At 35.6% G+C, this 24,267-nt stretch overlaps 1 protein-coding gene across 4 annotated transcripts; it reads right to left on the bottom strand.

Annotated features, from left to right (window-relative positions):
• Positions 1 to 809: 809 nt before the first annotated feature.
• Positions 810 to 15,497, bottom strand: LOC104096621 (crossover junction endonuclease EME1B-like). 4 transcript variants are annotated; one of them, XM_009603016.4, is made up of 13 exons: positions 15,019 to 15,497; positions 13,772 to 13,915; positions 11,671 to 11,826; positions 11,452 to 11,555; positions 9,572 to 9,754; positions 9,339 to 9,492; positions 9,137 to 9,246; positions 7,910 to 8,085; positions 6,734 to 6,797; positions 6,497 to 6,615; positions 4,299 to 4,388; positions 2,112 to 2,226; positions 810 to 1,377 (listed from the first exon to the last, which is right to left on the bottom strand). In XM_009603016.4, exons 1-13 carry the CDS (start codon positions 15,350 to 15,352, stop codon positions 1,210 to 1,212), a joined length of 1,917 nt encoding a protein of 638 aa, XP_009601311.1. In that variant the 5' UTR covers positions 15,353 to 15,497; the 3' UTR covers positions 810 to 1,209. The 4 variants fall into 4 exon arrangements, with proteins under 4 accessions (XP_009601311.1, XP_009601312.1, XP_009601313.1 ...); XM_009603017.4 differs by lacking the exon at positions 4,299 to 4,388; XM_009603018.4 differs by lacking the exons at positions 6,497 to 6,615; positions 6,734 to 6,797.
• Positions 15,498 to 24,267: the final 8,770 nt, after the last annotated feature.

Below are 24,267 nucleotides of genomic sequence, written 5' to 3'. Positions count from 1 at the left end.
TGGTGTTCCTGCATTTACTTCTGGACCTTCCTTGTTCCCTGCTCATTTTACATTGAGTAATCTACACCGTATAAATTTTATATTCAAGTTTTGAGAATATATATATTTTTTATTATTATTATTATTATTTTATTTTTTATTTTTAAAAAAACGTTATTAGACAGCATTTTCCGCTTAATAGACAAATTCTATAAGTCAGACTAATGAATTTCAGATACAGAGATGCTGTGCCTGCACATTCTAACTTTTACAATCCAACCTAAATCCATTTCCTTTAGGGTTTTTTTCTTTTCTATTTATCGATTGTTAAGAAGATGTAAAGATTGAACTTTACGAATTAAACCCAAATAAGGGCAAATAAAAATCAAGAAGCACAATCAATTTAACCTAATTGCATCTGTACATAATTTCCTTTAGATCCAAGATTAGCAAATATGCCATCTCCTGCCAGCAAGGCGTCTAATATTCTGTCGCACATGTGCTATTGTTGGTGACGATCTCGATGTAAATATTTTGACAATCTGTTAATAGAATACTTCCAGAAAGAATGATTCGTTTAGTAGGGTGCATCTAAATCTTGATGCGAATATATATACATCTTTCAACTGCTTCTAAAATATAATTTCATACTTTAAAACCTAAATTGTAAGAACTATAATTCATACTCCAATCCTAAAATTATTTACCAGTGCTTGCAAAACTGTAGTCAAAAGACAAACCAAACAAGTTGGGGGTAAGGAAGGAGTAAGGATATCTAAGTATGAAAAAAACAATTTGCTCCAAATAATCTTAACGAACTTCTAGCCGACTGAACAAATAGCAGCGTTTAAATTTAATCAACTAAATCAAAAATAAACATCTTTGGTAAATGCTAGGAACTCCTTTCAGAATATAGAACAATTAAAGAGAACAGCTAAGCTATCATTTCAATGCAGTTAACACCAACTCTTTACCTACTATTACGGCAACCAATTGAAATATACAATGAATATACTAATTCTCTTTTTAGAAAGGGAATTCTTAGATGAGATTTGCTCCAACCAGTAGCCCATTTGCTCCAATCTTGGTGGGCATGATTACTTTGGCAACCTGTGCTTTGTTGGCTGGATAGGTTAAACAGTGAATTAGTCAAATTAGTCAAGATGCACGCAAAATATATGTGTCACAATCGATAACCTCAACAAAGAAAAAAGATTATTCAGCAGAATGCTAGCTGAAGAAATCAGCTCCTTTTTCAATGTCATCTGTCTTGATGCTTCCAGATTGAGCCATCAATATTCTGTATACTCTCCTTGAACAGATCTCTCCCAATTTTCTATCATCACCCAACATGTTTTCGACTTTCAAATCTTTCAGCAGAAATTCTTTCTCATGTACCTGAAATTCTCAAGAGAAAATATGTCAGGAACTCATGTTACTCCCAAAGGATCAACATATTTAATGAATGATATGTATCGAATCAGATCACTCCTTCACTATTATTTGTTTAAGAGACTAAATAAGTATTACAAAACAAGCGAACATGTTTCCACAACATTTAAATGTTCAATATTATCAAGTTCTTGTTTAAATGGATCTTTTGAAGGGCGCCTTAACAGTATCCTCATTGCTCAGGAATGAATTACATTTACCAAACAATACCAGCTCCACAATGTAATTTGTCCACTAGTAAATTGACCTTTCTTAAGCATATACCCTCCAGATGAACTGAATGTATGATGATTAGATGCAGTTTTGATGTTTTCACTCTCTTTAGAAAGTCAATTTACCAGATGAACTGAATGTATGATAATCAAATGCAGTTTTCATGTTTTCACTCTCTAGAGAGGTCGTCATTATTTGCGACATCTCCAAAAGCAGATATCTGATTTAAAGTTAACAACGCTGGTGAAAATGGGAGGGATGTTTATCCCCTTCAAACTAAATAATTGACTACAAAACCTGCTTGAAATCCCTGATATCATAAGTATAAGAAATAAGAACTAGGTACTAAACACAAACGTAAAGACAACTAAACCTAATATCTAAGGTAAAAGTTTAATTAATCAGCATTGAAGCCTGGATATATCACATAATACCCAAGGGGAAATGAAGGAAATTTTATCGCATACCGATTTACTTGGATCCATGTAAACATGCAAAAGAGATTTCATTGTGGGATATTTCTTCCATATGGCAATGGCAAATCGAGGCTGAACCTTTGGAATAGCCACCAATGCTTTCAACCTGCATGAGAGGACAGTTCATCAAATAATAAATGCAGCACCCAAAACCAATGTAGCATCAAAGACACCAAAATGGGTAAAGTGGTAAACACGTGTAGAAATGGGTAAGCCATGATGGTTTACGGGATGGTAGTTTTCTTTTACCCACTAACATAGAATTAACAAGTTTGAAACTTCAACCCAAAAAGAAGCACCAAAGTACACTAGAAACTAGCCAAGGCAAAACTAGCTAAACTGTGATCATAACTCTGTCCCCTTTGGAGTCGAATGCAGCAGAGAAGACGGGATAAAGTGTCAGCAGTAAAGGATAAATATCTCTCTAAGTATACAGGACTGGTGATAGAATATGTACATAGAAAAAGAGAAAAAATGTGACTTGAAACTCAAAGATAGAGAAATAACACAAATTTGCAGAATTTGACAAAACTAACTTGGAACACGTTCCCTGCATATAAGTATGATCTTGCTTTGCTTTGATAAGCTCTAAAAGATGACTGCAAGAGCTTAGCAACATGAAGAAAACATTGAATTAGAAGGTTTCCCTGGGCAATATTGAGGGCCTAGCACAAGTGTTCAATTGCAAGGCCGGGGCACTTCCAACAACTTTTCTTGGTTTACCACTAGGAGCATCTAACAAGGACCAAACTGTTTGGGACCTGGTGATTGAAAGGGTGGAAAAGAGGCTAGCAGGTTGGAAAAAAAGGTACTTATCCAGAGGAGGAAGGAAGTATTGATCAAAAGTGCAAAATCGAGTATCCCCATATAATTCAGGTCCTTGTTACACGCTCCAGTTAGTGTTACAAGGACGTTTGGAAAAGATGTAGAGAGATTTTCTATGAGACGGTTCAAATGGGGAAAGTTTCACTTGGTAAATTGAGAGACTGTCACCGCACCAAAGTGCTGGGGTGGAATTGGGATTAAGGATCCAACGGTTTTAATAAGGCATTACTGAGAAACTGGTTATGGAGATTCGGGATAGAGGAGAATGCTTTTTGAAAGGAGGTGATTGCGGAGAAGTATGGTGTTTTAGAAAATGGGTGGAGAACAAAATATGTATCACTTAATTCGTGTGGGCTATAGAGAAATATATTGAAGGGTTGGGAAGAGTTTAATGGAAACATATCATTCAGGGTAGATAATGGGAGTAGGGTAAGTTTTTGGGAATATAAGTGGTGCGGGGACAACATTTTGTAAATCACATTTCCAAACATGTATAGAACCCCATGCCAAAAGGAAATGTCAATCAATCGGGTGTATTGGGATTTTGAGTTTTAGGAGGAACTTACAAAATTGGGAGGTTGCAGAATTTTAAAATTCGGTCAATTGCTTCACAAAGAGCTTCTGACTAGGGAAAAGTGTGTTTTCTCCCATATCTCTGTATGGATCTCTAGGGCACTGGGAAAGGTGTGTTTTTTCACTTGGCTAGCTGTGAGGGCGGTGATCTTGACAGCAGAGAAGATGAGGAAGAGGAAGATTAATTGTGTCAGTTAGTGCTTCATGTGCAAAAACTCAAGAGAATATGCAAATCATCTCGCTTTACATTGTCGGATCGCGTCCTATTTGTGGTGGGAAACCCTGAGAAAGTTCGAACTCCGGTGGGTTATGCCAAGCATGATGAAAGAAGACGGAAGAGAAGAAACAGGCAATGAGATGTGGCTTCTCTAGCATCTATGTGGATCGTTTTGGAGAGAGACAAATAGGAGAGCTTTTGATGGAGTACAAAAGGATTTTGCACACTTGAAGATTAGAGTCTTATTCCTTATTTCTTTTCGGTGCACCTATGATGTTCCTATATGCATAGAAGATTGAGTGTCTTTTGAAGAAAAACATATCTTTTTGTAAGGTTTTCTACGTTTTGATATAATTCTTGTATGTGGGTGTTTTTTTGCCCTCTTTTAATAAAATTTATTACTTTATCAAATTATATAAAGAAGTTTCTTGGTAAGAGAAAAATTTGTGCCAAAACAGTAATCACAACCTCAGGAGTACGTTATCGGCGTTTGACCATCACATGTGTTTATGGGCATTGGGAAATTCCAAACTTAGAAAATCAAAAACAGCACAAGCACTTACCAGGGGCTTTTTTTTATCATGTCCTTGTCAACGCAACTCTTGGGAATAAGAGAACCATTTGCATTGACAGATAGTCTTGTTAATTTGTTTCTGTAAAACAAAAGATCATGAACTTCTTAGTACCGAACATCGTAGACATACAAAACAGTAGAAGGAAACATTAACATATTTTTCTTCTCTATTTATTATAGGCAGGTTGACCAAATAAGGAAAGTCCTTAGGCATCTTGCATACTGAAGATATTATGCCTCAAGCATCAGCAATTTTTTAAAATTTTAATTTAAAAATACCCCTAAGTACCCTTACAGCCCCCTTAAGTACCCCCTTTCCCCGTAGGACTGGTAGTGGTAGCGCCGTAGCGGTATGGTACCCCCAAAAAATCCACTTACCCTGTACCCTTAATTCCCCTTAGCCTCAGTCCCCTTAAGGAACCCCCCCCCCCCCCCCCAAAACACACACACACACACCGGTACTGCCCCTTTACGCAGTCCCCTTGAGTACACAGAACCCTCCCTTAGACAGCCCTAGTCTCCAGGAGATGAACCAGGACTTGATAGCCTTCCATTATAAACTTCAAAAGTATTTTGCTTTGAAAAACTCTTTCAGTTACCGGCCACCCTTTACTCCTCAATAACATACTCCAAAACTTTTAACTTGAATACAAGTTTCTTTGACAAATCATTAATCTGTTAGAAAGTATTGATTGTCGCCTAAAAACTTTGCATACTAGCACTAACTTAATTATCCCAAACACTTTGTGTAATATGTACATCACAGAAGCATTTGGGGCTAAACTTCTGTAGCTAAATTGAAGTTTCAATGACACAAAGCCAATCATAAGGAAGCACAGGTGTTGGAACTTGGGACACTCCTTGAAAGTCAATGTTAACTTGTATTTTTTATGCAATTATTTAACATACTATCTTCAACATCAGGGTAACCATATATACAAGCAAAATTTCTCCACCAACATTCAGACTAATTTTCTTAAATATTATTAATTATTAAGTATTAAACAATGATCATAGCACTTTGACATATAAACTAGCTATTAAACACCATAATAAGCTTGGAGGATACTAGTTATCCTATAGGATATTACTATTGTGAAGATAAGAGTCGAGAGCAACACCAAACCCTGACTCTACCTTGTGATAACTATTAAGACTCTTTGAGCACGAGTTGAATTCTTTCAATATAAAAACAGTCTCAGCCCAAAGTACGAAGATTAGGGAAAATAATGACTCTAATGCAGGTCACTGTTCTAGATTAATCCATAAAAACTAGCGAATACAAAAAAAGAAAAAAGAAACATGAAATCCAATTCCCAGATTATGAAGCATTGAGCTAAGGGATCACTTGATTCAAGGATTTTCTATGCAAGGATTATCATCAAGGGATAGTTATAGGGCAGCCCGGTGCACAAAGCATCCTGCGTTCACGCAGGGCCCGGGGAAGGGCTACACTCCAAAGGAGTGTGATGTAGGCATCCTGACTTGATGCAAGCATCAGTAGTTGATTCCACGGCTCGGATCCGTGACATATCGATCACACGGAGACAACTTGATCGTTGCTCCAAGGCTCCAATAAAGGGAGAGTTATACGATGAATAATAATGAGAGAATTTTTTTTTTTTTTTTTTGATAAGGGTAATGAGAGAATTGTTATTCAGTGAATAATAATGCAGGGATTATAATACGATGAATAATACAGGAATAGTCATGCAGGGTGCCTACTTTAACGGCATTTGTATTTACATAATATTATTTTTTGTTCCACATTTTACCTCCCCTGGAACAATATATAGATGTTTGCATAAGTTATATTAGTACTAATTATACAAAGTTTGATTGGATGGAAGGTGCTTTTTATTTTTATTTATTTAACTTAATGAATTTCTTTCTTTTAATTATTGGTTGTAATTTTTAATTCTAAGTTATACATGTTAAAATCTTATTGGTCCATTTGCCACGTAACCAGCGATTACATTTCACGCATGTGATGTGTTGAATGAAGGTGTTCAGAAGATACACTTCTGGCAAGTAGAGGTGTCTAGTTGGTCAATTGGAAAGTGAAGGTGTTCAACTGATTGTTAGTGACAACTGACAACTTAAAGGGGCCGTTTATGTATTTCGCCTATATTGGATCCATTGCATTGTCCAAGAATTTGAGTACACTGAGATATGACTTTGACATACCTAAACTGACAAGAAGCTAAGCTGTAAGTCAGCCCAGCTACATGTTCAGCTAATTCAGCTTCATCAACACAATGTCTTGAATGCACCTTAACGAAATTAATTGTTAACTTGGATAGAACCTGCCCAAAATATAAAAGGAGGAACTCAACACCCAAGGAATACCACCAGAATTTCAAGCTTACATGAATCAGACAATTAAAAATTTCCAATAATTACAAGAACAAGTGTTGCAACAACCTCCTCTATAGGTGGCCGTTTCCAACCAATATGATTGGCAGGGTCCTTGTATTGACCTTGTTCCCTATCACCAATAGCAGTAACAATTATCAGTCATTAAACAAGTATCCCAGTTTGTCGCAGATGATTATAGATGATAGATATGAACTTCCTTCATAGTAGCTCTTAAGCATACAACAACAAACCCAGTGTAACCCCGCAAGTGGGGTCCGGGGAGTATAGTGTGTACGCAGTCCTATCCCTACTTTGAGAAGGTAGAGAGACTTTTCCGGTAGACCCTCGGCTCAAGAAATAGTAGCTCTTGAGCATGATAAGTTGAAATGCATGATGGAAGATGATCAAATTTCACTGAAAGCATTAGCATATGAAAAGGTTACACTACAATTCAAATGACTACTCATTCATCTCAGCACTTTCAAACTGAATCAAAGCTTTAGATGCTCGTTGAATTAGGTGAATAGCGTGTGCCTCTCTAAAAGCTTCAGCTATTAGAGAGGAGAGAAGACACGTTTATTTACTTACATTAGGTCTGCACATCACCCTCACATGCGAGCTTGAATCTTTTTCTTGAACCAGGCACATGAAAATTCTATATGATAATGGGTGATACTCGAAACCAAGACCTTTGTCTGCTGCAATACCATGTTGAGTTGTGTGACCACCTCTCTAAAAATTAAAATTGGACACATTTATTTGCTTATATTAGGTCTGCGACGAAATCATTCGAACCATGGATTGTGGTACCTTTTGCAGGAATACATTTGGTAGTACCTTTAACCACTGCCTCAATGTGCATCAAATGGAGCATGTTCAAGAAACATTAATCTAGCAAGCATGCCTTCTCTAAGTCATCCAAAATGATTGGTTGCATGCATCAGGTGAACTATGAGACATCTCCAAAGATGTTTTCATGTAGGAGTTTATTGCACGTTCAGCTATATTTCAGGTATTATTTTAGTTCAGACACTTATAGGATACAAATATAAAGATCTTTCGGCAAAAAGAAAAGCAGATTTTTCAATGTTTGTGCGGGGCTTTATCTCTCTGTCTGGTCTCTTCTCTTCTCTTTATTAGCAAATTGTTTGCCTCTTAGAACACAAGTCTTAACCAAGGAAAACTAACAAGCTTAAAATTGAAAAAGAGTTGGAATAAAGGACAAAAACAAGTATTGTCAACCTTTTGTTGATGTATGCCATTAGCTTGTTTGTGAGATAACAGACTGTATGAAGAGGATAAAGGCGTTGAACACGGGAAACATGACTCATCAATGATTCGCTATTCACAAGGTCGCAAAACTCCTCGGCCTCACATATGATTAATATATATGGAACTTTGATAACTTCTGATGAAATCTGCGCAGAGTAAGAGTCTAATGACATCAAAAAATTGCAAAGGCTAGAAATAGAAGCTATCCTTAGATAGAACCAATGCAAAAACTTGGAAACTGTAGCAGCAGAAGCATACAATTGCCATCATACACAACAGATGGAAAGCTCAAACAAACTTTTGGCACAGTTCAAAAAAAAACTTTGGCCGAGCTATCAAAACACTGAGACCAGCACTAAGCTCTTTTCTTGTTTGATCAAGTAGACCAGCACTAAGCTCTTTCTAACCCCAATGGACATCTGACGTTATTCTTGGGATGTAAGTGTTACTTTCTTCGTTTAGATTCAAAAAATGGGGGGGGGGGGGGGGATGAGGATAGTGGGCCGACACACACAAATGTGAATGTGATGAAACATTAAACAACAAAGGGAAATTTGTGGGAGGGATAGAATCTGCAGCAACTCTTAAGGAGGACCAAAAGAAAGAAAAAGGAGAATTGGGAGAAAACTGTAGGCTGGCAAGCAAATTGGTGCCACGAAACCCCTCCAGCCGCATTAATTCCACAAGCTGTAATAGGATATCAACACCCATTTGGACTTGAGCCACAACCGCAAAAATTCAAAATAACAAGGTATTTCATCTTATTTGATACATAGTCACACAAACGCACACACATCTCTATAGGGGTTTGAGTTAAATTGTAATGTTGGACACAAATACATGCGCATATATATAACAGGTTTGAGTAAAATTGCAATATTAAAGCTTGGGTATTATGAGATTTCAGTTAAATTGATGGAGTTTGGTCTCTACAGGAGTGTGTAACCTTAAACATGAAATTTTATTACCAGATAAGGAAAAAGAAATTTGCTTCTGCAAAGATAATCATCATTCAAATGGATATCACATAAATATGTACATATTTGAGCACCAAACAGTCAGTTGTGAAACTATTATTCTACTAAAGCTAAATGTGTACAAAAGTTAAATATTTGACACGTTAAAAAGCAATCATAACAAGGTGGTTCGAGATGACAGGCTAGCTGAAATCTGCCAAGATTCTGAAGAATAAGTTACCTTCGATATTTCCTCCGGAACACTCATTGACCACACAATAGACTTTTCAATTGGATTTGATGAAACTCGGAAGGAAAGACCTTTTTCCGCAAGCCTTGATAGCAAATGACCTGACTTAGACAACATAACCATGTAAGACAGTTGTAATGCATAATAATGGACAAAGGAGAAAGGGAGAAACAAACAGAAAAACAAAATCTACCTCCGATCGATCCTAGTTCCACAACTTTGGTGTCAATGTGAGCTACAATAGACTTAAGGGCAAACTTTCCCTTTTCCCACTTTTCCTTTTCCTTTTCTCGCTTTTTTATCTCTGCAGCTTCAGCCTTCTGGGCCGCCTTTTGCAATTTCTCTCGCTATATAATGCACACTAGATTATATGCCAGAACTAATTAACCTCATCCAAATAAATAGGTTTTTGTTGGGAAGACTTACCTCTTTCTGCTGCTTCTTTTCTTCATTTAGGCGAAAGCGTTCATCCTTTGACATCCTCGTTTTCCCTGTTACTTCATCTACACTGCTTCTGTTACTTTTCTTGCCTTTGCCTTTACCTCTCGGTCTTGAGATGTCATCGTTTAACTCCAAAATATCACTTTCGTCGTCAGGATGACCATGGTCCTGAAAGCAAACTAGACCGTCAAAATTTACGTAGAGACAAGGCCTTGCGAGAATTTAAAGGGACTTCTAGACAAAAATACAAACATATGTTAAGAACCGTGCTTTTGAGCGCATCCTTCAAGCTAATTATTCAAGCATATCTCTGGATCGAATTATGATCTCAAGATGCGTTCTCCATTTGGCAGAATATGAACCCTATAGTCCTGGATATGAATCTGCTCTTCAGGGTGCATAGATCTCTAATATTAGATTGAAATTCTTCTGTTCTTCTAATCACTTTTAAAAAAGAAAAGAAACCCTTAGAAGTAACTTTTGAACATTTTGGATATTTGCAGTTTACAGGTAGCTGTATTTAAATGAAATGAGTGGTTCATGAACAAAACTAACTCTCCTATGTTAAGCTTAACTAGAGCACAAGCCCGGATTGTCAGAACTTTTGGCGAAAAAACGTTCATGAAGGACTCCTTCCATATTTTATTCTCTGGAAAAAATAGCACTTAGGGTTTCTGTTTTCCACGTCAGGTCCTCCATGCTCAACAGCCCTAAACCTCTCCCTCACTTTCTTCCTCAACCTCTCCCTCTCACCTCTTTCTCACAGTTACTCTGTTCCCCTCAGTCAGTGCCGTTTTGCTGGTGCGGCAAAATTATTGTACTTCAAGGCTTTAGGTATTGCGTCCCTTCGACATGTCCAATGTAAGAAAACTTTGCCTATTCTCTCTCTCTCTCCCTCCCTCCCTCCTCTCTCTCTCTCTCTCCCCCTCTCTCTTTCTCTCTCCAGTTCAATCTAATCTTCTCGTTGCTGATGTTGTCAACCGACTACTCTTTCCTTCCAAAACCTCTTTTCATCTTTGAAATCCCATTTTATTCAATTAAATCTTTATTTTAGTCCGACAAAATGAGATTGTTCATTTTGATAGCACAATAAAAAGTAAATTTGACTGGAATTGGGAGGAACTCGCATTAGAGTTAAAACAGTAAAATCTGTTCTTAGTTAAGCTCGAGCCCAAACTTTAACTTGAGAAACAAAAGAAAAATATTTTTTTTTTAAACCCCTCCCAAATTAGGAGGATCTATAGTGTTTCCACACTTCGTCTCCAGCATAACTCGAACTCAAGACCTAACAGTCGTAGGTGGAGGTGCTTTTACCAACTGAGCAAGCCTCACTTGTCATAGAAAAGCAGTTTACGCTCTGGCAATAAGCAAATAGAGATGAACTTGAATATCCACAACTATGTATCGCTCCCTTATTCATGTTTCAATTTACAGACAGTATATGGTTCCACCCCCATATTCCTGAAGCAAATTATGGGGTATCTTTATTAGCTTATAAAGTTGAACAAATGTTCAATCAACTTAATTTCCAGTGATATATTTTGTAGTTAGAGTACCAGAAGCCCTTAAAGTTAATCGAACATGTGCTTTTCTTTTTATTCTCTTCTTCTTTCGTTCTATCCACCCAAAAATCTTACAACCTTCTTTGATTGATGCACGTTCCAAGGAATGGTCCAACAATAATTCAATCTCCCATTGAAAGCTGGCCTTTCATTTTGAGGGGCACACATGGACAAAATGTGGGGAGCTGCAGAAGGGGGATGTTTTTATTCATATTAAGAAGCACAAGGGAATGAAAAATTATTGCTATGCAGAAAAAGCAAATACTGAAAGAAAAACAATAAACTTTAACCAGGGAAACACACCAGAGAAGGACCAGCTTCAACCAAATATCGATGAGAAACATCCTCTGCCGTGAGCATAAAATTGTCATTAACTGTTCGACAGTTTTTCGTCTCAGTTGTATAACCTGAAAGTTAATTCCAGCATGGAAAAATTACTTCTTTATTTTCTTATTGAAGTGATGATAAGATGCAAAGACATCTGTTGTCACTTAGCCAGTAGATTAGACAACAGTAGCTTACCAAGAGAAATTGTGGACTTAAAAGGTCTGGAGCTCAATTCTGTCTCCTTTACAATTGCCTTAGTGGAACAAACTTTCTCCTCCTCATTCCAGGAAACAAGCTTACCACTATCCTCAGATTCATTATCAGACTCCAAACAAATTAGTCCATCAATTCCTGAAGAAAAGCTTATATCTAAGAAGAGCCGCACGTTCAAGTCAAAGAACTGCATAAGAAAAAACCTTTCACAAAGGCAAATCTATAAAATAAATCTTTTCAAACAAAATCTACCAAAATAGTGATGCAAGCCCTTCTGAGTTATAGCAGTCCACCTGTGCAAGGAAAGGTGTGGACAAAACCCTGAGGCGTAAGAGAATCATCTGAGGATTGACATTTCTTTTGTTAAAGTGTTACTCCCGGAGAATAGAATACCCAACTAGACCAGCAAATGAGAAGAATTCTACAAGTTTATGAAAGCTAGGTTGGCATTTTCGTAATTGTTTCATATAAACTTAATCCATATGCCAATGTGCCCATTTGAGTAAAAACTAAATATATATTAAGACCAAAATATCCCCTTAATCATCCTGTTCTTGCACCGGAGGAAAATACATATGAGGTATACACCTGACTAGCTCAAACCATTATGCCTGACCTCGACTCAAGGCACACGCTGAATCTGCCTTTGTGCACAATAACTGAATAGCAACACAATTCATAGGAGCAGTCAGGGTGATGCAGCACAAAGAGCAAACCGAACTTCCACTCGTCCATTTATGAAGAAGAATTACAGAAGTCTGCTACTATTAGTTAACATGATATGTGTCCAAAGGAAACAGGTAAACACACGGGGAAAAGAAGTTTTGACTCTTTAAGGACAGATTGTGATTGGAATGTGGCACATTTAATTTAAGTCACATTCTGGTGGCAGACCAGAGATACTGTAAATGCATTTCATGTTCTTTTTTTTATAAGGTAAGTAATTTTATTAATCAATGGGATAAAAACTCCCGTATACAAGAGGTATACCAAAAAGTAGAGGATCTGCAACAAAGCATGAGTCTCTATGAAAGGCACTCAATCATCTATACAAGTTGGAATCTAAAGGATGCACCAAAAAGCAATCAAAGAAAAAAAGCTATTCCTCAAATGTACAAGATCATTTTCAATCCCCTCAAACGCTTTCCTATTTCTTTCCTTCCATATAACCCACATGAGAGCTAGCGGAGCAACCTTCCAAGCCCTATGTTTTTTGATCCTACTTCTGAAAGCCCGCTGAGCAACACATTTCTGAGAGTACCTGGAATTACCCACTGTGTACCAAAGCAGTTCAGGGCCATCCTCCAGAGACCCAAGGCCATCTTGCAATGTATCAGAAGGTGATCAACTACTTCGCCCGAGCATTTGCACCATTTCATGTTCTTTATACAGTTAACTAGTAAAGTTGGAGAAGCAATGTTCCAGAAGGGCCTAGAAATGCGCGTTTATATAATAATATGAAAGCTTAAGCCTCAACGCCCTTGTAGGCTCATACTGCCTTGAAGGAAAAGCAACTATAATGCCCATGATACATCAACTAACGCCTAACGGTCAAGCTTCTGGATTGAACGATGATGACAAAGCCATCACTATAAAATAATGGAGTAACAGTTATCAAATAAAGAATAAACTGAGGATGACTGATGTATAACGTTAACTAATGACAGAAGGACCAAATGATTTAACTGGGATACTAACATAAATTAACTGTTACGTCTTACACCTTCTCCAAATATCATGAAGTATAATTCATTTCCTATGCATTTTAGAGTTTTTGCACAGTTGACTTGCACACAAATCTCTCATAAAGAACTATATATGAACTCTCCCAAAAAACTTTCCTGACCGTCGCTTGTAAGTTTTGCTATTTCTCAATTTTTAAATTGCTGGGATTTAAACCATCTCTTACTTGTGCTATGGGAATTAATTATCTTCTTCATAGAAGAAAATATTTGGTGTCAGACGTTTGCCTCTTGACACTAATCTAAAACCCAAGAAAAGAAATCCCTTCATAGTGGTAAATCTGATGTGACAATACTCGGCATTCAATAATAACTTTGAATTAGGCCAATTGAAAGCTTACCGCCATCATTTTTGTGGTCTAAAGTTGACGAAGAGCAATTCTGTGAAACAGTAATAGCTTTAGTACATCTGACTATGGGGACACTATACTTTGAAAGCTCTGATGCCGGTGTTTCAGCAACCATGGATGGGGTCAAATCAAGACCTGCAGGAGAGACTATTTTCATCAACACTTGTTTCCCTTCTTCCTTCTTTTTTTTTGAAAAAAGGAAGTCTACTATTGAATGCATAAATTCCCAAACTTCAGAGAAATAAGACTTAAAGGCACAAATTGCAACAGAAATCTCAGTGATGGAGAAAATCTACAACCAAGCCTTCAGCAATCATTCCAAACCACCCAAAATAAACAAAGGAATGTAGAAGATGGCATGTAGGTTAACAGAGTACAACAACAACAAAAAAAAAACCCAGTGTAGTCCCATGAGTGGGGTCTGGGAGGGTAGACAGTACGCAGACCTTACCCTTACAGTGAATGTAGAGAGAGGTTAACAGAGTACAGCATTAGCAGAAATTCAGAACACTTTTCAAGATAACAACCTAAGTCTCCAAAGAGCCATATACAAGAATTAATTAAATTCAGTGACAAGTGTCCAGCATCGTAGAATTTCAAGTTAATTTCTGAATAACCATAAAAGACCCAAAAACCAATAATTTGTCTAACAAGGGATTCACGGTCAATTAAACTTCAAGTGAAATACAGTTCACAATTATAAACAATTCAAAATGGTTTCTTAATGATTAATCAATATGCAAAAGTGCATAACGTATTCAGGGGCGGTGCTACCTTGTCCAAGGTGAGTCAATTGAGACCCTTTCCCATGAAATTTAGACTGTGTAGATAGGTAATTGTCTTGTACGTATGTGTGTGTGTGTGTGTCTATATATATATATATATATATATATATATATATATATATATATATATACTACACTTTGAATCCCCTTGCTTTCTTACTTCTTTATATTTTTTGAAATTGAACATATCACAAAAAGAACACAAATTAAACTAAATATCACGCGAAAAATTCCCAAATCCAAAATTGCAGATATTCACGTTGTTTTCTAAATAATCACTTAGAGACCAAAAACAAATAAAAGCTTATTTTCAAACAAATGTGTCCAAAATTGTGGTATTTCAGGATAATTGCTTCAATAACAGCTTAAATATCCAATAATTCATAATTCAAGCAACTCAAATTCAAATGAAAACCCGTCAAAAAGTAAAAGAAAAGGAAATATCGAACTCACCGGAAAACTTAGGGTTCAAAATTGAAGAGGAACCAAATGAGCATTTAACAAATGAGACTTCGGGTTTGGAAAAATCAGATAATGGGGTATCAGCGACAAATAAAGGAGTGGACTTTGAGGGTTTAAATGGTGTCGGGTCATCGTCATCGTCGATGATGAGGACTGGGGGCTTCAATTTAGTACTCGACTCCTCAATTTTTTGCTTCTTCTTGGACGGAATTGCCAGTGGCGTCGATAGATCAACGGTGTCGTTTTGGTTGACGGAGAAATAATCGGCGCTGTTGACAGCGTCATCGTCGTCGGAGAGATTGTCCACGGCGATCGGCTGAGACATTTTGAGAAGTTAGAAATATTAAATGCTTCTTTTTCGAAAGCGTCTTCAGTATTAGGGCGGGAAAGGAAAGGGAAGGGAAATCGTATAAGAGAAGGCAAATGGATATGTTTATGGATGAATTATTCTAATTTCATTTCCACATAGAAAATATTTCTTACTATGAGTAAATTATATTTTAACTATTTTGCCGTGTTTAGTTTGGTAAAAAAAAAAAAAAGTACCATGTAACTGTAATATAAGATAAAATATATGATATACGAATAATGTTCTGACTTCTGACAATGGTTTTTGGCAAGTGTTTGGATATTTTCAACAACAATAATTTTCAAGGGCTTAATACTAAAAAGAATGTTCATAACGTAAACTAATTTTTCAAAAATTATTTGTTGTCATACATAAAATATGCTAATTGAACTTGCATTAATAAGGTGGAATTTCAATTAAGTTATCAATTAGACATTTTCATGCTAGCAAATTAGTGAATGTTTTATCCCATAATATGAGACGTTTTGGTGTGAATTCGGATTTAATGGGCCATTAATATGATAACGGACATGCAGAGGTGTATCTATGTGTTGGAGCAAGGGCCGCATGAACCTAGGGGTGTCAATGGTTCGATTCGGCCGGTTATTTTATAAAATTTGTATCGCACCAATTTTTCAGTTATTATATTATGTATAACCAAACTTAGACTTTTAGAAACCATACCATCATGTTGATTTCTCTTCGGTATCGGTACGGTTCGGTAAATTTTCGGTATTTTTAAATATCATTTAAAAGTCACTGGTAGAAGCAGAATACAATAATATACGTACTTTTATATAACTTAGCAAAACTCTCTAGATATTTTTACTATTCGAATGAGAGCCTTGGCGTAACTGGTAAAGTTGATTCCATGTGACGAGGAGGTCACGGATTCGAGCCGTGGAAACAGCTTCTTGCAGAAATGCAGGGTAAGGCTGCATACAATAGACCCTTATGATCTGGCCCTTCCCCGGACCCCGCGCATAGCGGGAGTTTAGTACATCGAGCTGCCCTTTTTAAAGGGTGATGAATTAAGAAAACATGAAAGATGACTAGAGTATAGATCCATCTAAGCGTAAAAGAAACTAAGCAAATACAACAAAAAATAAATAAATAACCACACAAATGAAAAGATATTAAGCAAGTTGATACTTAAGAATAAAGTCTTTATATAGAAGATTAAATATTCCAAAATATAAATTTAAATCATACAAAAGAAAATATATTCAATATATTGTAATTTGCTACTCATAATCACTAGAATACCGCGTGTCTTAACAGTGAATATGCTGAAAATAGTTTAGTTCAATAAGAGTAGTATAATAGGTTTGAAAATTAGGATTTTGAATTTAATTAGTTGTTGCCTTGTAACCATATTCATAATTCCAATGCTCAAGGAAAAATTTATATTAATGCTTTATTATTTTTAAACTTAATATATAAATACATTTTCCCATGTAAATTTATTCGGTACGGTTCGGTAATTTTTTGGTTTATTTTCATAAAATAAAAAATTTACCCTAATTATCGGTATTGTTATAGATTTATATAAAAATCTACGGTTTTATTAAAAAAAACCTACAAATCGGTTCGGTCCGGTCGGTTTAGTCGGTTTTTAAATATCCATTGACACCCCTATGTGAACCCATGCTGCTCTCTTTATACCATGTATAATAATGTTATATTTCTTCAAAAATATTTAAATATACATGTGTACACCCAACCTCAAGTAGTCATATGGTTCAATGATTATTGAATGCACCTTTAAAAGTGAAGTTAGAGGTTCATTTCTGAGTTTATACTTTGTAAGCATATCTAGTGTCCCCTCTTGTGTTTAAATCAAGTATTTTTTTTTTTTTCTATTTGGTTTATTCATTAAAAATCCCCAAATTTAGCACATTGAAATCCTTGAATCCCTTTGTCATCGCAAAATATATCTAAATAAAATACAACTAGTCTGGTTCAAAGGGTGGCCGGTAAAGACATATCAAATCCATGACTGACACTTTTCCAAAAAGTGTAAATCTAACTCCCGAAATTAAAGAAAGAAGAAAACTGGCAAGATCTATTACTCAGGGAGAGACATCCAGAAGAAAGACAAATAATTTCAAGAAAAAAGAATGCTGAAAAAATAGAAAATATCATTACGTAGACATTAAAAAAAATTGACAAAAGATAAACACACATATGTGTGTGTGTGTTAAAAATCGCTAAACTTTTAAGAAATTTTTTAATTTTAACATATAAATTTTATATTCATCTTTTTGTAATAGTGCACCCTTTTTTTTTGGGAATCTTGGATCCGCCTATGCGAACATCTTGTGGTAAACCAAGAAAAATAAAGATTTTCATGCTTGCTGATGTTTGATTATAATTCAATATTTTATGACACTACTTGTCTTATATTTTGAGGATTTAACGATAGATTGCGTGGTGTTTGAGCTTAATTGAGTTGGTTTTATATGTAAGAACATTTGAACGTGAAGTGGAAAGAAAATTGGACAAAATGGCATTGAGACGTGAAAGTAAAGCACGAATGAAAAATCGACACCAAGCACGGAAAGGACGACGCCCCATACACACTCCAGGGCGCCAACCCTATCGTGCTCCATGGCGCTTCGCGAGGCGCGGAAAGATGCCTAGCGAGGAAAAGGCAACGCCCTAAATGCCGCTTCACATTGACACTCCATGCCCGATAAAAATTAGTTTCCTTATTGATTTTGGACTCGGACACGCCGATTTTTATCTATAAATACCCTCTAAACTCATTTTGGATGGGTTGAAAATATTTTAGAGGCAAGAAGGACTGCAAAATACAATTGGAGCCCGAAATCATCACATCCTTCACCCATTTCTCTAGTATTTGTAGTTTTATGACTCAAAATACTTTAGTGATTGTCCATACAATTATGAGTGGCTAAAACCCCTCTTGTTCTGGGGTTATTAGTAGTTCTTGATTGTTGATATTTAATGGTTGATGAGATTACTTGATTATATCATAATGATTTGTTTATACAATATTGTTCTTAATTACTTAATTGCATAACTAACAATAGAATACTATACACGAATTTATAATTGAACTCTAAGGCGGAAGCTATAAATTGCATATATGATTGAATAAAGTAAGATTTTGAATCTGGTCATGAGAGAGCACATTCGCAATTAGGATAGGCATATGATAATTGTATTACTTGGTTATTTTTGCGGGAGTTACTCATGCGTTCTAGTTAATTAATTTGATTATATAGACATAAAATATTATATTTGCTTGAATATGCAAACGAGGTGTCCAAAGAACGCTGTGAGCAAAATTAAGTCTATTAATCAACATATCAGATAGATTAAGCATTTAAATCAACCGAAAAACACAACGGAATAGGTACTAATCCATAACCCCGAAATATCCCATCAGATAGATTAAGCATTTAAATCAACCGAAAAACACAACGGAATATGTACTAATCCATAACCCCGAAATATCCCATCTAATTGAGTTTGCTCCTAAGTTATTCGTGTGCTCTACTTGCATCATTGTCTCTTTGCGTAATTGTTATTTTTCGGATTTTAGTTATGTCAAAACACAATCATCTTTAGGAAAATTACTTAAACAATTAATTTGTAATTAGTGTAGTTTAGTCAGTAGTTAATCATAAGTACTCGTGGGAACAATATTTTCTTATCACTTTATTACTTGTTGATTGCATATACTTGAAATTTGGACTAACGTTAATTGGTTATAGCCTGAAAGGATAGTGACGTGACCCAAATGGTGGATATATAAAAGGCATAATATTAAATACTATGTGTGTGGATAAGTGAGGCCCAAATATAATTGGCTTGTGATGGATAGACACTCTTTATAAATAGAGGCCAACCCCCCTTTCCCTAGCTATTAAAAACCCTAGTGTAGTCTGTCTTTGGAATACGTGGTAATAGTAGACGTCCATCAGTCAAGTTCGCCAGACTGTGAGAGCGGGTAGTTAGTGGATTGTGGAAGTTGGTCTCAGGCTTAATCGTCGTTTGTTGTCATCGTTGAATCGATATAGTTGAATGGTACGCTTTCTTAAACTCTAACTCTAGATTGATTGTATAATTGTCTCTTAATTTTTACTATGGCTACAACTTAATTATCTTACTATTGGTATAAGAGCCACCATAGTTAGAAATTAAGATCAAGAATTAATCTTCAATTTAAACGAAAAATAATTGTTGTAAGTTTCGGATGGTAGTTCGTCATTGTTTTTACTGAAACATTGTTTAATCTCTTATGTGGCCTTGTGATTAGATTAAAAAAAGGAAGAAAAGTTGATAACGAAAAGTTGTTGGTAGCGATAAGAAGCCCTGAGTGGCTTAGTCAATTAAACCATTCCTATTTTGTAAAGGAATAGAAAGATTCCTTTACTGAATTTTGTTTCATGTGATTTGTATTGAATTGGACGTGATATTGGAATAATAAAAATTCCTTTTACGAAAAAGTTAGATCTTTTTCAAGTTTACATGGAAAGCTACAACTTGGATATGTTGAATATAATTTCTAATCAATTTTATTTTTTTGTCTTATCAAAAGATTGTTTTGTTTCATGTCCGATATAACAATTGTATTGAAGTCTGTGTTTGGTGTATTATTTGTATACAAAGTACGAAATTAAATTCAAATATAATACTGAACGATTTAATAGTATATGGGCTTATTCACATGTATATGGTACTACTTAAATAAGAATTTATGATTAATAAATAGTTTTACTAAAGTAGTCTATTTAGTTGAAGTCATTGAAAATTCTTAATAATTTTATACATGTGAAATAATATAATACATGGATTCAGAGATATGATTAATAAATAGTTTTCACCAAAGTAATCTATTTGTGTGAGTCATTGAAATATTCTCATTATACCGTGTCTAAATTGTCATTGAAATATTACATTAGTTGCTGGAGTTTATTTACCTTATGATACTAGTGACTAAATTAATTTATGAGATAATATATTATATTTCAACCCAAAGGATGGAGCTTAATATCTTGGATTCTCATGTATATATAAAAAAAGACAAGGACAATTTGTTATAAGAGGAGGTTTTGTGTCTTTTGCCTAAGGGAAGGACAAAATGTATGCCTTGTACTCTTGGATAATAGGGGAAGGAGGTTTTGTATCTCTTGCCTAAAGGTGAGGATGCAATGAATGCCTTGGACTCCTTAATTTTTAAAAGGGGAGACAGTTACATCTCCCACCCAAAGGAGGGGTGTAATGGATGTCTTTGACTCTTTTAATTTATATATTCATGCCCACAATTTTTTTTCTAACTTTTATGTTGTTTGCTTAAACATCGTTAACAACATGACTACTTAGTTGAATTCCATTGAAACTCTCACTAGTAGCAATAACAACTACAAGAAGTGAAAACAAGATATTGAAATAATGTTAGGTCAGATGGACCTAGACTTTGCATTGACTGAATATAAACCTGATGAACCTATAACTACTAGCACTGCTGATAAAAAGGCAAGTATGGGGAATGGATGAAGGCTAATAAATTGAGCCTTATGGTCATGAAGAGATCAATTTTTGATCACATAAAAGGTGCAATTAAGGATAATAGAAATACAAAGGATTTCTTGAGTGCCATTGGACAGAAATTCCTAGAATATGATAAAGCTCATATAGGTAGCCTGATTGATTCCTTGTATACCATAAAGTATGATCGTATAGGTAGTGTATGTGATCTGTAATAACTCGGCCGGTTGTTTTGAGCTTTAAGGTTTCGTTCAGTGGTTTGAGGTCTTGAGTAGCTTCATATTGTATATAATGACTTGCGTGCATGCTCTCGGATGATTCAGAATGAATTCGTATGAGTGATTCTCACTTTAGAAGCTTAAATTGAAAACGTTGACCGAGGTTTGACTTTTGAAAAAATGATCACAGAACGGTGTTTTGGTGGCTTAAATAGGTTCGTATCATGATTTTGGACTTTGGCGTGTGCTCGGAATCGATTTCGGAAGTCTGTAGGTTGATTTGTGTTGTTTTACCGAAAGTCGGCAATTTAAGGCTTAGAAGTGGGATTTTCATCTACAAACTTTGGATAAGTGATTATAATCTATTTTTAATCATATTTCATCAATATATCTTAGATTTTAACATCAAAATCATGTGAATCAAAGTAAAAATTTGTGAAATCTTTGTCAAGTTTTTGAACAATAAGAATTTGAGTTTTGAGAGTCGATTTGGACTCGGATTTTGAAACTAATCACATATATGAACTTATGGAGTCATGGGTAGTCGGAATCTACCATTGGACCCGAGTTTTGACCGGGCGGCCTCCGGATTCACTTTTGTTGACTTTTGAGGAATTGTGTAAAGATTATAGTTTTATTTATTGGAATTGATTTCTCTTGCATTATTTGATGTTATTAAGTCGATTTTGATTAGATTTGTGCCGAGCGGAGGTGAATTGTAAAGGAAAAGCTATTTTTGAGTATTGATTGAGAGCTTTTACGGTAAGTATCTTGCCTAACGTTGTGTGGGGGAACTACCTCGCATGGATTGATTTGTTTGTACTATTTGAACTACGTGAAAGATGTGTACACAAAGTGATTAGTGTGTACATGGATTATACGTGAAAAATTAACCGATTTAGACTCTTAGGTTCTTGTATACATTAAAATGAAGTTAGTTTATCATGTTATATCCTCCATTGTTAAATTTGCCTTTACATGTCTTATTGAAGTAAATCGATTCATGTTCTACCATTTAATGCCAAATATACTCTTGTATGCCTTAATTAAAGTTGTTGCCTTTTTTATTGTCATGTTTTCTCTCCCGTAATTGATTATCCTTAATTTAAGTTATTGTTATCTCTCCCAATGTTGACTTATTCTTATTTGGAATTATTGTTACATGTTATCTCTCCAATTATTTATTTAATCTTATTTGATATTGTTGTTACACACTACCTTTCTCATTATTGAGTTATTCTTATTTGAAACTAATATTACATGCTATCTATCCTATTGTTGAATTACTCTTATTTGATATCGTTGTTACACACTATCTCTCTTATTGTTGAGTTATTCTTATTTGAAAACATTGTTACATGTATCTCTCCTATTGTTGAGTTACTCTTATTCAATATCGTTGTTACACATTATCTCTCTCATTTTTGGGTTATCCTTATTTGAAACCTTTATTACTTGTTATGTCTTTCATTGTGGACTCGTTCTTCTATTCATTGTGTTCGTAATTCTTGTGTTGATTTACTTGCCGCACTCCCGTGTCATTGTTGTTGTTGTTGTTTTTCTCAATGTTGTTGATCCGATGGCTATGTGTGGTTGTGGTATTAGAATTATTTTGAGGAAATGTTGTGGTACATGGGCACATGTGGTGCAAGTTGTTATATTGTACTGTTATGTTTTTGGCACACGTGATATTATTGAGAGGATTGTTGGGGTATTCGCACGTGAGTTGTTCGTGCTATTGTTATTATTGATATTTACACATGCAGTGTGATAAATTGGGCAATATATATGTGTGGGGGTTTGCGCATGTGGCGAGATAAGGTGGGAATATTATTATCGGTTTAAGAAGATGAACCCTGATGTTTATTGATCATTTACATATATTCTTATATACTTGCCTTCAATGTGAGAGTTGTACTATTGGCACGTGAGTTGTCCGTACGGTTATGAGGTATTGTTATTGCTAGCACTTGAGTTGTCCATGCGGATCTGAGATATTGTCACTCTCTTAGTACGTGAGTTGTCCATGCAGATATGATGTACTAATGGACGCGAGTTGTCCATGTAGCACGAGAGTTGTCTGTGCGCTCGTGGATTTTAGTATGGGCATAAGATATCAAGTTATTGGGGTTCGTGACTTGGGACCCGCGAATTATGGTTATGAGGTGTAGCACATTGGGAAAGTTCTTGTATAAATCTTGTGTGAAAGTGGTTGTTTATTAGGTTGTTACCTTTTTTTCCTTACTTGGTTTCACCGGACGTTAACTGTATTCAGCTTACTCTACGGCCTTATTACCTGTTTGTTCCTTGTAGCTATTTGTTGCTTCTAGTTTTCTATTGCAAGTATTGTTTATCGTTTCTACCATGCTTAGCTTTATGTTGATATTGTTCTCTGTTAGTTTGACGTTCATACTACTACAATTATTATGTCTAGTAGGTGTCTTGACTGTTCCTCGTTACTACTTCACTGAGGTTAGTCTTGATACTTACTGGGTACCGTTGTGGTATACTCACACTACGTTTCTGCACATCTTTTTTGTGTAGATCCAAGTACGTCTGTTCGGGCCAAACGTTAGTGATTGACTGTTAGCTGCTTACAGAGACTTCAAGGTATGACTGCTCGGCGTCCGTAAGCCTTGGGGTCACATTCCTTTTATTTTACTAATGTTGTATTTTTCATTTAGACAACGATGTAGTAGACATTTTAGCTTACTCTGTAGTGCTTATGACTCGGTTCCACCGATTTTGGGAAGTGTATTTCTGAGATTCTATTTCCGGAGACTATACGAGTTTATTTGTCTTGCTTTAATATTTTTGTTAATTATCTCTATCAAGTTAATATTAAATGTTAGGCTTACCTAGTCTTAGATATTAGGTGCCATCACGACATTCCACAGAGGAAAATTGAGGTCGTGACAAGTTGGTATCAGAGCTCTAGGTTCATAGGTGCTACGAGTCATAAGAAAGTTTAGGAGAGTCAAGCGGATCGGTACAGAGACGTCTTTACTTATCTTCGAGAGGCTACATAGCTATTAGAAAACTTTACTTCTTTCATTCATATCGTACATGTTTATTGATCTCGTAGTTTGAGCCTTTGTCATTCTATTCTCTCACAGATGGTGAGAATACGAGCTGCAGTTACTGATGATGCTA

The sequence above is a fragment of the Nicotiana tomentosiformis genome, chromosome 5 (genome assembly GCF_000390325.3).
Source record: "Nicotiana tomentosiformis chromosome 5, ASM39032v3, whole genome shotgun sequence".
NCBI lineage: Eukaryota > Viridiplantae > Streptophyta > Magnoliopsida > Solanales > Solanaceae > Nicotiana > Nicotiana tomentosiformis.
This window is presented reverse-complemented; position numbering and strand designations above follow the sequence as displayed.

What these genes read in the sequence shown, in the direction of transcription:
- LOC104096621 (XM_009603016.4), bottom strand. Translation starts at nt 15,352, where the DNA reads ATGTCTCAGCCGATCGCCGTGGACAATCTCTCCGACGACGATGACGCT. An exon ending in AACGGCCACCTATAGAGGAG is followed by an intron (nt 6,616 to 6,733) that starts GTTGTTGCAACA and finishes TATTTTGGGCAG; the next exon opens with GTTCTATCCAAGTTAACAAT. An exon ending in ACATGGATCCAAGTAAATCG is followed by an intron (nt 1,378 to 2,111) that starts GTATGCGATAAA and finishes TGAGAATTTCAG; the next exon opens with GTACATGAGAAAGAATTTCT.